Here is a 13363-nt window from a genome sequence, read left to right on the forward strand (position 1 = left end):
AACCTGACTTCTTCATTGGGCAGTGGTTTACAATAAATTAGCTATTTGGAAAATCTGGAGGATAACAAAGGAAGCATTGGTTAGCGAGTATTGTCCAAAAAAGGTGAGCCAAACTCAGAAGTTTTTCCTAAAGGACCTATTTTTAGTTAACTTTGGTTCATAAGATAAACAACAGATTTACTTGCAAATCCTCAGAAATTGAAAAGTTTAACCACAGATTCTGATCTTAAATTGGGGTAGATGCACTGGATTCTTTTTCCTAAAACCAAGAAGTGACAAAGGGAACCCAGCCTTAATTGTAGAAGTGTGGTCATGCCAATATAGCACTGTTGCACAGAATTAGGGTTGGAGGTGTAAAATAAGCAGCATATAGTCTGTGCTATATATTCCGTCGGAGTGTATATTTTGCAGTATTTATTCTCCAATGGGAGGTGGGGGAGGAGGAACCGATGCAGAGTATCCTGCACAGTACCTATTCCCAGACATGCAAAAGGTGTAGAAGAAGCAGTGTATGCGGCATAGTATCTATCTCCCAGGAGTGGTGAAGGAAACAACGTACGGGGTGTGGGTGTTGTATAATGTTTAGCCCCTAAGGTCGGGGGACGGATAATACGCGAAGTATATAGCACAGTACTGGCTGCCTGGCGGAGGGAGGCGTATCAGACGCACAGCCTACTGCCCGATGGCTGGTCCTGGGCGAATACGGGGCACGGAGAGCGCTCTGCGGGAGGGGAGCCACCGCGCAGAGCCTCACCCCAGGGCAGGGCAGGGAGACGGGCCGAGACTCTCCGGCCGCCTCGGCGGGGCCTCGGGAGGCACACAGCGCGATATGGGCCGGGCGGTCGCGCCCAGCCTTGTGCTCCCCCCCGCCCCCCCCCCGGAAGGGGGAAGGGGAGGGGGGCTGCGGGGCGTCACGCACACAAACACACACACACAGCGTGTCACTCCGTGGCCGTGCCCCGGCGGGGGGGTCGGGCGCGCGCACACACACACAGAGCGAGCGCTGTGCGCTATCTGCTCCCTGGGGGTGTCGTTGTCTCCCGGCCCGCCGTTTGCAGCGTCAACGACGAGGCGACGCTTTCGGGACCGGGCTCTGGGGAGAGACAGACACACCGCCACTGGAGGAGGAGGAGGAGGAGGAGGAGGAGGGGGTGGGGAAGAAGAGGAGAAGCTGGCCGTGACGGCGCGGGGCATGCTGGGCACTGTAGTTTCCCGCCGTTTTGCGGCCGCTTGCTGCCCGCTTGGGAGGACTCCATTCCCCAGGATGCTCCGAGCCGACGGAGGTCACGTGTCCGCGGCTGGGGCAAGGGCCGGGCATAAGAGCGGGCGGCCATTTTGTGAGAGAAGCAGTCGCTGCTGCCTCCGCGCCTGCCGCCCCGGCTCCCTGCCGCCGCCGCCCCCCCGGACTTGCGGTTTGTTTCCCCCCCCCCTCTTCTCCTTGCAGAGCCAGTGAGACGTGATCCGGGCGCACCCAGCCGCGGCCTTCTCCCCTGCTCAGCGCCCCGCCACTGAATCGCATGTCCACTATCCAGAACCTCCAATCCTTCGGTAAGCGCCTGCCGGGACCCCCGCCCCTCCCCGCCACGGGGGGTTCCTGCCCGGCGACTCGCCAGCGCGGAGCCAACCCTGGCACCCCGCCGCCCCCCGCCAGGCTCCCCCAGCCTCCCGTAAGCGATCCCTGCCCCTCCCCCGTCGCCGCGGAGGTGCCAGTGTCCCAGCCTCTGACAAGGGCTCCCTGACCTGCTGCCGCCCCCATCCGCCATCCCGGGTGGATGGGCTTTGCCTTGCAGTGGGGAACAGCCTGATGGGAGGGGAGCGGAGCGGAGCGGGGGGCGTCCCCACTCAGTCCATTAGCCTTGTCCCTCTTGGTAAGGGGTACTGCTCTGGGGGTATCCCCCCCCCCAGCCTGCCCTCTAGGATCTCTGCTTCTCTGGCAGTGCCTAGGCTGCCCCCTCAGCTGCTGTGCAGTGCCTCCCCCGAGGCGTGATAGCGTCACTTCACTCCCCCCCCCCCCCAATCCACTGTATAGACCCTCTGGGACTGGATCTGCCCAGGCACTGGCAATTAATCTGCCATGGGATTATCTTTTCTGTCGTCTGCCACCCACTGTGGGGGAAAATCTCTGGTTCCCAAATTCCAGTGACTGCCCTACCTTAAAGCCCACTTCAGGTATTGACTTCCGTGGATTATGGAGCCTCCTTTTTGCATGGTTCAGAACTGTTAATCCTTATGGAAGGCATCCCAGGTACTGGTACTATGCTGCCTGGGGCAGGGGGAGAAGAGAGAGTCCCAAATCCTAGGGACTGACCTGCCAGGGGAGCCCATCTTGTGAGTAAGAATTGGCCTTCCCCCTGTCCAGAATCTTATCCCCTTTGGCAAGGGATTTTCCTTTCTTGGTCCCCTCTTTCCTTATATCCATACTGACTGAAATTCCTGTTTGGTCAGTTTGCCCCAGAATTTAAACCCTTCCCGTGCCCGCTCCCACTTACTCTTTTAATAAGGTATAGACTCTAGGGATTCATCTGTGATTCAGAAACCCTGGATTCTTTAACAGAGGTGTGGAGGAAGTGGAATCAACTTACCTCTCCTTCCTTGCAGCTATTGACAGGCCAGAGTTGTGCCTGCTCCTCTGGATGCTTTCTGTCCTGAGCCCCTGGATCCCTCTTCCATGCTCTCCCCACTTTAGTTGCTTCTGTAGGCCAGGTTTGTGCCTTGCCTGCTGCCAAGCTAGTTTGCTGGCGCTGTTAGGCCTGAGTGCTCCTTCTCTTGGAGGTTTGTTTCTGCTTCTGGGAAGTAGTGGAGTTGCATAGGTAGATGCTTAAATGAAGATTTTCAAATGTGACTAGTCATTTTTGGACCTCAAATTTTCTATGCTAAATTTGACACCTTAAAATGGCCTGAATTTCCAAAAGTGCTGAGTTATATACACCTTCTGAAAATGGGATGCATTAAATTAACCCAAATCACTAGTAACTTTTGAAAATCTTGACCTAAAGGTCATTATCTACTTTAGCTGAAGAATGCTATGTAACAGGTGAAGGAGTTGAGTGGGAAACATGCAGGTCTAATCTAAATTGGTTAGAAAAGGTATTTAAATACCAAAAAGAAAAGGAGTACTTGTGGCACCTTAGAGACTAACCAGTTTATTTGAGCATAAGCTTTCGTGAGCTACAGCTCACTTCATCAGATGCATACTGTGGAAAATATAGAAGATGTTTGTTTTTATACACACAAATCATGAAAAAAATGGGTGTTTATCACTACAGAAGGTTTTCTCTCCCCCCACCCCACTCTCCTGCTGGTAATAGCTTATGTGAAGTGATCACTCTCCTTACAATATGTATGATAATCAATGTGGGCCATTTCCAGCACAACTGTATTTAAATACCATTTGTTTAGAGGGTAAGGAATACCTCAAACTAGTTGAAGGGCCACAGGAAGCCATATTTTTTCTTCTTTATTCCCTTCTAAAAACACTTGGCTCTTCTTCCCCATGCGTCAATACAGTTGAAGACTGGAGGGGTCTGAAGGGTGCTGTTGTGTAGACAAGGCTAAAATGAATTGTATTGGCTTTTTGCCTGAAACTTGGTACCAGTTGTAGAGGGCACTGTGTATGCAGTCCCTGGTATCTGCTGATGTTTGTCACCATGTCTTGAAGACCTTCTCTTAGCACTGTTACATATGGTGCTTAAAATTACGGTGACTCTCTGGAACTAGTACTCCTCACTGGTAGGGAAATTTTTCAGCAGAAATATTAGTTGACACGCCCTTAAGGTGATGGGGCTCTGTGTGAAGTGAAATTTTGATGTGACAGTTCTTGAATTTCAGTGTTTATGGTTTAACAAGTGTAAACAATAGTTTTGGGCTATGTCATCTGTTTAACCTTTGAGGGGATTTTGAAGAGAAAGCACATGTATAAGTTGGTGAAAACATTACAGTGAGTTAGCTAGAGCTATTATAATGTTAGTTATGTTTAGGATAAAAGAATGTTTTTTTCCCCTGTTAAACAAGACTCTTCCAAAGGTCATTCTGTATAACTGGAAAATTCTCCACTAGCTGTATTGATTTATCTTTTTCTCATGAAAAATGTTTTGTATGTAGTAAATTGCCTTTTTCTCTGCAGACCCCTTTGCTGATGCAACTAAGGGTGACGACTTACTCCCGGCAGGGACTGAGGATTACATTCATATAAGGATCCAGCAACGAAACGGCAGGAAGACATTAACTACTGTTCAGGGAATTGCAGATGATTATGACAAAAAAAAACTTGTGAAAGCCTTCAAAAAGGTAAAGCTGCTAGCTTGATGTGGAAATAGGAACGTAATGACAATTTCTGAAAACTGAGTATTTTACTTATACTTTTTGCTGCATGTCGTCTTCTTTTTCACATTTGGCTAAAAGCCAGAAGGGAACAGTTTGTCAAAACTGTGTATTAAATGATGACCTTTGTTCAAGGGACAATACAATATTCTTGAAATTAACATTTTTTTTTTTTACAAATGTTAGTCTCTTAAAACTTGTGCTAAGTAGTCTAGTTAATTTCCACAAGTGTCTGTCATTTTTGTTTATTTGGCAGATATAAATCAATTACATGAGTGTTGCTTTTAACTTCATGGTACTGCAATTTTTGATTTGCAGTGAGTCTTGTTTCCAGTGAAACTCTTAAGAAACATGGAAACTAGTGGCAAATTGGACAGGCAAATCTTAAATGTGACATTCCTGTGCTTAACTTTCCATCTTTTGCTTTTAAGTGTGGTGTTTGGGTGTGGTGGGGGGGGAGGGGGGAGTGGGGAGTGGATGCAGCTTGCTAGTTTACAGTTTTTTTTGTCTGTAATGCTGCTGTCCTGGTGTCACCAACTAGCTTCCATAGTGTGTTTAATCAGTGTAGTTTTAACCATGTTTGTGTCTCTCCATCCTTTTGTTGATAGATAATCAGCTTATTTGTAACCTTCAATATTTATCTTGCGCAGCTTCTGTTGTGAAAGTACACTGTAAAGCATAGTAAGCTTCATTACAGTTTACATGAGATGTCTTACAATATGAATGTTTTTCTAGAAATTTGCTTGTAATGGTACTGTGATTGAGCATCCTGAGTACGGTGAAGTTATCCAGCTTCAAGGTGACCAAAGAAAGAACATTTGCCAATTCCTCTTGGAGGTGAGTGACTAGAGACAGACCACTAGCAGTGGTCTCTCTGAAACTGATAAAGACCTTAATTGTTAAAGGTATGATATTAATTTATTTCTTTACATTTAACCAGTTTTTGAACCTTTAATACACTGACCTGAAAGAACAAAACCAGATGCTTGCAGTACATAAGAATGGCCATGCTGGGTAGGACCAAAGGTCCATCTAGCCCAGTATCCTGTCTTCCGACAGTGGCCAATGCCAGGTGCCCCAGAAGGAATGAACAAAACAGGTAATCAAGTGATCCATCCCCCTGTTACCCCTTCCCAGCTTCTGGCAGACAAAAGCTAGGGGCACCATCCCTGCCCAACCTGGCTAATAGCCATTGATGGACCTATCCTCCATGAATTTATCTAGGTCTTTATTTGAACCCTGTTATAATCTTGGCCTTCACCAGGTCTGGCAAAGAGTTCACCAGACTGACTGACTGTGTGTTGTGTGGAAAAATACTACTTTTGCTTGTTTTTTAACCCTGCTGCCTATTAATTTCATTTGGTGACCCCTAGTTCTTGTGTTATGAGAAGGAGTGAATAACACTTGCTTGTTTACTCTTTCCACACCAGTCATGATTTTATAGATTTCAATTATATCTACCCTTAGTCATCTCTTTTCCAAGCTGAAAAGTCCCAATCTTATTAATCTCTCTTCACATGGCAGCTGTTCTATACCCCTAATCATTTTTGTTGCCCTTTTCGGAACCTTTTCCAATTCCAATATATCTCTTTTGAGATGGAGCGACCACATCTGCATGCAGTATTCAAGACGTGGGCGTGCCATGGATTTACATAGATAATAAGACGGAAAATATATTGCCTCTATCTCTTTCTTAATGATTCCCAACATCCTGTTAGCTTTTTTGACTGCTGCTGCGCATTGAGTGGATGTTTTCAGAGAACTATCCACAATGACTCCAAGATCTTGAGTGGTAACAGCCAATTTAGATTCCATCATTTTATGTATGTATAGTTGAGATTGTTTTCCAGTGTACATTACTTTACACTTATCAACACTGAATTTCGTTTGCCATTTTGTTGCCTAGTTCACCCAGTTTTGTGAGATCCTTTTGGAGCTCTTCGCAGTCTGCCTGGGACTTAACTATCTTGAGTAGTTTTGTATCATCTGCAAATTTTGCCACCTCGCTGTTTACCCGTTCTTCCAGATCATTTATGAATATGTTGACTAGGACTAGGCCCAGTACAGAGCCTTGGGAGACACCACTATTTACCTCTCTCCATTCTAAAAACTGACCATTTATTCCAACACTTTGTTTCCTATCTTTTAACCAGTTACCAATCCATGAGAGAACTTTCCTTCTTATCCTGTGACAGCTGTCTTTGCTTAAGAGCCATTGGTGGGGGCCTTGTCAATGTCTTTCTGAAAATCTAAGTACACTATATCCACTGGATCCCCCTTGTCCTCGTGCTTGTTGACCCCCTCAAAGAATTCTAGTAGATTGGTGAGGCATGATTTCCCTTTACAAAAACCATGTTGACTCTTCCCCAACAAATTATGTTCATCTGTGTCTGACAATTTTGTTTTTTTGCTATAGTTTCAACCAGCTTGCCCAGTACTGAAGTCAGGCTTACTGGCCTGTAATTGCCAGGATCACCTTTGGAGCCCTTTTTAAAAATTGACTTCACATTAGCTATCCTCCAGTCGTTTGGTACAGAAGCTGATTTAAATGATAGGTTACAGACTACGGTTAGTACTTCTGCAATTTCACATTTGAATTTCTTCAGAACTATTAGATGAATACCATCTGGTCCTGGTGACTTATTGCTGTTTAGTTTATCAGTTCTAAAACCTCCTGTAATGACACCTCCATCTGGGACAGTTCCTCAGATTTGTCACCTAAAAAGAATGGCTCAGGTTTGAGAATCTCCCTCTTATCTTCAGCTGTGAAGACCAATGCAAAGAATTATTTAGTTTCTCCACAATGGCCTTATCATCCGTGAGTGCTCCTTTAGCATCTCGATCATCCAGTGGCCCCACTGGTGGTTTAGCAGGCTTCCTGCTTCTGATGTACTTAATCTTTTTTGCTATTTTTGTGATTGTATAGTCTTTAGATTTTGTGCAGTATTTTGATAATCGGGGTGATAAACCTCTTCTAGGAGTCTATTGAATTAACAGTTCCCATTCTTTGGGGGGGGAAGTTGAGTTTTGCCTCTTGTTGTAAAAGATGAAAATATGTCTGACAAATATAACTGATACTGAACAGGTGCTGTGTGGTGGGGGAAGATAGCTAATCTTTTGTCTTGTCATAAGAATACTCAGCTGTAGCTGCTGTTTGGAGGCATGTGTTATCAGCTGGAGTTTTTTAAAGCAGTTTAGATCAGAAGGATAAGTGGAAAAGACTAAAGGAATGAGATGTTCTATGTTGTTTCTAGTGACCAGGTTCCTAAATAAAAATTTCAAGGCGTATAATTTTGAGGGGCAAACTTCCGGAGAGAATTCTCTAACATTTGACTCTGGAACCTGGAAAACAGCCATGAATCCTATATTCTACCTGTTGATGCACATGGAGTCCCTTGTCATTCCTAATGACTGCTAGATCTCCTCTCTTGATGTAATGTTATGGCCATTCCACATCACAGAAGCTTTACTGAAATGTGTTTCCCTTTTGCAGGTTGGCATTGTCAAGGAGGAACAGCTGAAAGTTCATGGTTTTTAAAATGTGTATAATCACATGAAGAAATCTGCAGTTTTTGTTCATACTCAAGCTGGCTAAACTGTGAAATGAGTCTTTGCAGTAAATGGACTTCCCACTTACCTAAGCATTTAAAGTTTTATTCACATTTGCATGATTACAGAAAACATGTGGTGTGTAGACTAGAAACACATAAAAAAATTGCAGTAAGATGGTAATGAAGACCTTTGTGAATTTTAACACATTTCCAATGGAAATGTTTTAGTGCTGATTGTTGAGTTTATTACTTTTCACCTGACTTTAATGTTTTTGTTGTATTAAAACCATGTGTGTTGCAGCTTAAAAATAGTGTCTTCGTATTTTTCTTTGAGTATTTGGAATGCTTAGTTAGGCAACAGTCCTGATTTAATGTGATAAAACAGCTGTGGCAAATTTAGTTTACTGAATACCAACTAAAGTGAGGTCTGCATAATGAAGTGTTAGCTAATTAAAGTCAGAAGTAAGATAAATTAGGACTTTATGATCTCTTTTGAGTTCGTGCATTTGAATGCCAATTTTATTCGTACAGTTGTTGGTAGATTGTACAATTAAGAACTGGATCTTCACTCTGTTAAACTCTTAAGATAATCAGTAAATTCTGAAATGCTAGTCTTACAGTCAAGAGGACTTTTGCAAGCAGTACTGATTTCCTAAAGGAACTTGGCTATTGTACTTCAAATCTAGGTTTTCTGTTACACACTGCCATTATCTTGAGCACCAAAAAAAGTTAAAAAATGCATAGGGTCTTGTCTCTTCCCCTTCTCCCAAACGGAGGGAAAATGTTTTGAGATGAGTTCTGCCACAGCTGTGCCCTTGGAGTTCAGTTCCCTATATGGGATAGTGGTTATTTCAGAAAGTTAGTGTAGGTAACTTTTCTATCAAAAAGCTCATTCTATTTTGTTTGAAACAATTCATAAGCTGTTCTTATTAAACTGGCCTTCTAGTTTCCATTTACACTAAATTAAAGGGACTTCCATCTCTGGGCCATATCTGTTAATAGAAAAAAATTAAATGTTTCCTATTACTGAAATATGCAAAGATCAGTTCCTTTGGGGGAAGAGCATGGATAACCTCTGAATAAGTACCTAAGATTTGCTGAATCAGGAAATTATAAAACAGTTGCCAAAGCTGAGGGCATTAAATGACTTCTCTTCTCCAGCATCCTAGCTCCCCACCAAATATCACCCCCCCACCCCCCAATTTTTGTACTGGTTTAAGCTTCCATTACAAACATTAGGATTAACAGGAACTGACTGACTAGTAAGTGCCGTTTGTGGGAGCTGAAGAGCTATACCAAATACTCATAATGGCTGTTTGCTAGTTATCTCATCCTCAAGGGCTTGACTTTCTAAATGTTGGATTGGTGCAGCTCTGGTGTAACCCCCTTCCACCAGTCTACATCAGATATGATCCTGCAGGTGTGGGGCTAATAAGTAGGGTCAGGGAGCTGCATTCTGTACCTGAATAACAGTGCTGAATTACATTGGCTATTGCTTGGGCAGGAGGATCCTGTTTTTACTGGTATAGCTGGTTTCATTTGGGGGGCAGTGCATTTACTTGTTGGGTACAAAGCACAGATTTTCCAGTCTAAGCCCACATCTACAGTAGGCATGGATGCAGCTAGATTGTAAAGAATTATTAATAAACCTGAAAGCCATGTGACATTCCCCAAGGAACAATCTGAACTGTTGAACAGCTGTGTCCCTTTAATTCTCCAACCTGGGGTACTTTTTACACTGAGAACAATCATGCCTGGTCTGTTCACACACAGCCTCCCAGCTGTATTATGAGTGCTTTAGCCAGCCACTTCTGAATTATAGTACAGCATTACAACAGCAAATTCACAGTTCTGGATTTGTTCCTAGAAATGTGTATCTTGTACTGCCCAGCTCTTTCCTTTTGGACAATACAAACTCATAGTTTCATTTTAGTAATAGAAAAGGATATGCACAAACCCTGTTAAATCAAATGGAAGTTTCAAAACACTGGTTTAAATCAGACAAGTTTATTAACTGCAGAAAGATTTTTTTTAAGTGGTTACAAGTAATTAGGCATAAGTCAGAATTTGGGTTACAAGAAAATAAAAGGTAAAATGCAACTAACATCTAACTTAAGCTAAGTGAATTCAAAACACGTCTCTTGCTTTTGCAGTCTTACTGGCTGGATGTCTTTCAGCCATGACCCTTCCCCCAGTCCAGTGTTTCTTTCCTTGTCCTTTAGGTGTTGTAGGCAGAGAGAAAGAGAGATGATTTGTGTCCTTTGTTCTCACTTATATTTTCCTCTCATCCAAAATCATCTCCAGCTGAGGTTCAAGAGACAGGCTGTTTGCATAGGATCTCCAGCTGTTCCTTGACTAATCTGTAAATTTTTTGCTCACACCCTTTTTTGTGCCAAAGAATGGCTGCTTAACTAGGTGATAGTCCATTTGATTATGTTGACGGCTGGCCAAGGCATCAGTTTGCCTTTTCCCTCTGAGGAACTGGTTTATGCCTGGTTTTCTACACTTGGAACCTCTCAGCAGTGTCTAGAGGTGAAAGTAAGCTAGTATGCCCTACTGGACCAGCTTCCCCAGTGGTGATTTAAAGGGCCAGGGCCCCAGCCACTGTGGGGAGCCATGGGCTCTTTAAATCACTGCCGGAGCCCTGCCTTGCTACCCTGGGGCGCTGGCAGCCAGGCTTGGGTGGGGATTTAAAGGGCGCGGGCCTCCTGTCACTCCTGAACGGCAACACTTTTTGGCAGCATTTTGGCAGGCGGTTCTCTGGTGGCCTCACTTGGTGGCGGCATTTTGGCGGCGCGGTGTCCTGCGGGTGCATACAACTGCCCTGGCAGTGCCATTGTGCCTGTGGGCTCCACAGTGGGGACCCCTGGCTTAGGTTGTACTCTACTCTAAAAATAATGCCAGAAAGAAATAGAACACTTTAAACTGGTTAGTTTTAAAATACTAAGGAAACTCTCACAAAACAATTACATCAGAGGTGGGGGATACTCAGTTTTCAACACCAACTTTAACTCTGCCCTATTCTCCCTGATCACTCTCTGCCATCCTGGTTATGGTTTACATCAGGGGGTGGGGAAACTTTTTGGCCTGATAGCCACATGGGGGTTGCAAAACTGTATTGAGGGCTGAGTAGGGAAGTCTGTACCTCTCTAAACAGCCTGGCCCCTGCTCTGTATCTGAACCCTCCCATTAACTGCCCCCCTCAGAACCCCTGACCCATCCAAACCCCGCCCCCTCCTGGGACCTCTTGCCCCTGACCGCCCTCCGGGACCCTATCCCCACCCCTGCCCCTGACAGGTCCCCGGGGACTCCCTCGCCTATCCAACACCCCCTGTCCTCTGACCGCCTCCCCAACCTCTGCCCCATCCAACCACTCCCTGTCCCCTGACTGCTCTGCCCCATCCGTCCTCTGGAACCCCACCCCCTATCCCAGAGGTGGGCAAACTACGGCCCCTGGGCCACATCCAGCCCCCAGGACCGTTCTGCCTGGCCTCTGACCTCCTGGCCCCTCCCCTGCTGTCTCCCCGCTGCTGCGCAGCGCAATACTCTGGGCTGCAGAGCCACAAGGAGCGGGGTGGGGGGAGGTTGGATAGAGGGAAGGGGAGTTTGGGGGGTGGTCAGGGGCGTGGATAGGGGTTGGGGCAGTCAGAGGGCAGGGAATGGGGGTTGAGTGGGGTCAGGGGTCCTGGGGCAGGGGAAGTCAGGAAGGAGAGGGGTTGTATGGGGCGGCGGGGGGCAGTCAGGAAGGAGGGGATGGTGGATGGGGCAGGGGTCCCAGTGGGGCAGTCAGGAAGGAGGGGGTTTGGGTGGGGTGGTTTGGGGGAGGTCAGGGGACAGAGCAGGGGGGGAGGGGCCATCAGGGAATGGGGGGGGTTGGATGGGGCAGGAGTCCTGGGGGGGGGGGCTGTCAGGGTATGAGAAGCGGGGGGTCGGATAGGGGCTGGGCCATGCCTGGCTGTTTGCGGAGGCACAGCCTCCCCTAACTGGCCCTCCATACAATTTCAGAAACCCAGAAAGTTTGCCCGCCCCTGCCCCATCCAACTGCCCCCTGGAACTCCCTGCCCCTTATCCAACCCCCCCCCTCCCCTCCCCCTTACAATGCTGCTCAGAGCAGCATGTCTGGCAGCCATGCTGGTGCCAAACTTGCTGCTGCGCTGCCCGGCAGGAGGGCGCAGCCCCACCCACTGCCCAGAGCGCTGCCTGCACAGCAGTGTAGCTGCGGGGTGGGGGGGCAGAGTGGGGGAGGGGCTGAGGGCTAGCCTCCCGGCGGGGAGCTCAAGAGCCAGGCAGGGTGGTCCCGCAGCCTGTAGTTTGCCTACCTCTGGTCTACATACTCCTGTTATCCTAACCAAAACACTACAGCTAGACTTGTATGTTCCAAACCACCAGTAAGTAGAGAGGAGACCAGATATCACTCTTACTGATGGGTCAGAGACTTATCACCTTGTTCATATAATCTGCACAAGATCCTGCTTTCATTCACCACCCAGCTGTCTGGGGGATAGCCTGATCACCCGTACAGTATTGGTCAGATCCTGTATTCGTGCTACAGGTTAGTGATTAACTTTTTCAACATCCTCACTGAAGGCAATGGTCCATAGACCTGTACCATGCTCTTGTTGAAACAGGCCTGAAATTTCCTCCTGCTATAGGCTGGGATGATGTGTACAAGGTATATCATATAACAAAAGGCCATACTTTGTAATCCATGTGCACAACAGGGAATGCTTGTTTCTCTTCTGTGGCAACTAGTGGGGATTCTCCCAGCAGTAAGCAGGGGATAAAGGCCGGGGGGGGGGGGGCTGGTGGTTGAACTTTAACTGAATATTTTCAAAAAGAAAAGGAGGACTTGTGGCACCTTAGAGACTAACCAGTTTATTTGAGCATAAGCTTTCGTGAGCTACAGCTGAATGCATCCAATGAAGTGAGCTGTAGCTCACGAAAGCTTATGCTCAAATAAACTGGTTAGTCTCTAAGGTGCCACAAGTCCTCCTTTCCTTTTTGCGAATACAGACTAACACGGCTGCTACTCTGAAACCTGAATATTTTCAGACTCTCTGCAGTGTGTAGATATTTATTTTAAAATACCGCAGTCCCCAAAAATTCTTGTTACCATATGTGTTTATTTCCAACTCTCTCTCTCCCCCCTCACAGAAGAATCTTTAGTCATTCTCGGTGCCATGGCATTGGTCACAATAGTCCAAGCAAGGACTAACCAGTGAGGTGTGTGAATATCCTTAAGATGACTCATTGACCCTACAGCTAGCACACATTTTTTGAAGTTTAAGCCTCTGTACATTCAGGTTCCTTTCATCAGGCATTTATAGAAGCCCATGATTAATTAAGTCTTAAATGTTAATGTGTCTGTAAGCCTGTGGGGTTTGTTGTATACAAGTTTCCATTGACAATAATGTGTTGAATATTTTTCAAATTGGCAGTTCAAATGTTTTTATAAACTGAGTAAGGGAAAAACTAAATAGAGCCATTCTGTG

General features: G+C 46.1%; 1 protein-coding gene across 6 annotated transcripts in view; it reads left to right on the top strand.

Annotated features, from left to right (window-relative positions):
* Positions 1-1273: 1273 nt before the first annotated feature.
* The window catches only part of EIF1B (eukaryotic translation initiation factor 1B), a 115621-nt gene continuing 103531 nt past the window's right edge, over positions 1274-13363 (top strand). Inside the window, exons 1-7 of one of the 6 annotated variants that reach the window (XR_012157470.2) lie at positions 1281-1548; positions 4124-4287; positions 5056-5157; positions 5261-5419; positions 6474-6643; positions 6737-6888; positions 7814-8180. Coding sequence is in view for 2 of the 6 variants with exons in the window: in XM_073333115.2 (XP_073189216.1) it covers positions 1518-1548; positions 4124-4287; positions 5056-5157; positions 7814-7858 (342 nt within the window). In the remaining 4 variants the exon portion in view is untranslated. Of the gene's footprint in view, positions 1549-4123; positions 4288-5055; positions 5158-5260; positions 5420-6473; positions 6889-7813; positions 8181-13363 lie in introns of those variants that run through there. The other 5 variants (XR_012157468.2, XR_012157471.2, XR_012157469.2 and 2 more) reach the window with 5 other exon arrangements.

This window comes from Lepidochelys kempii, chromosome 2, assembly GCF_965140285.1.
Source record: "Lepidochelys kempii isolate rLepKem1 chromosome 2, rLepKem1.hap1, whole genome shotgun sequence".
Classification (NCBI taxonomy): domain Eukaryota; kingdom Metazoa; phylum Chordata; order Testudines; family Cheloniidae; genus Lepidochelys; species Lepidochelys kempii.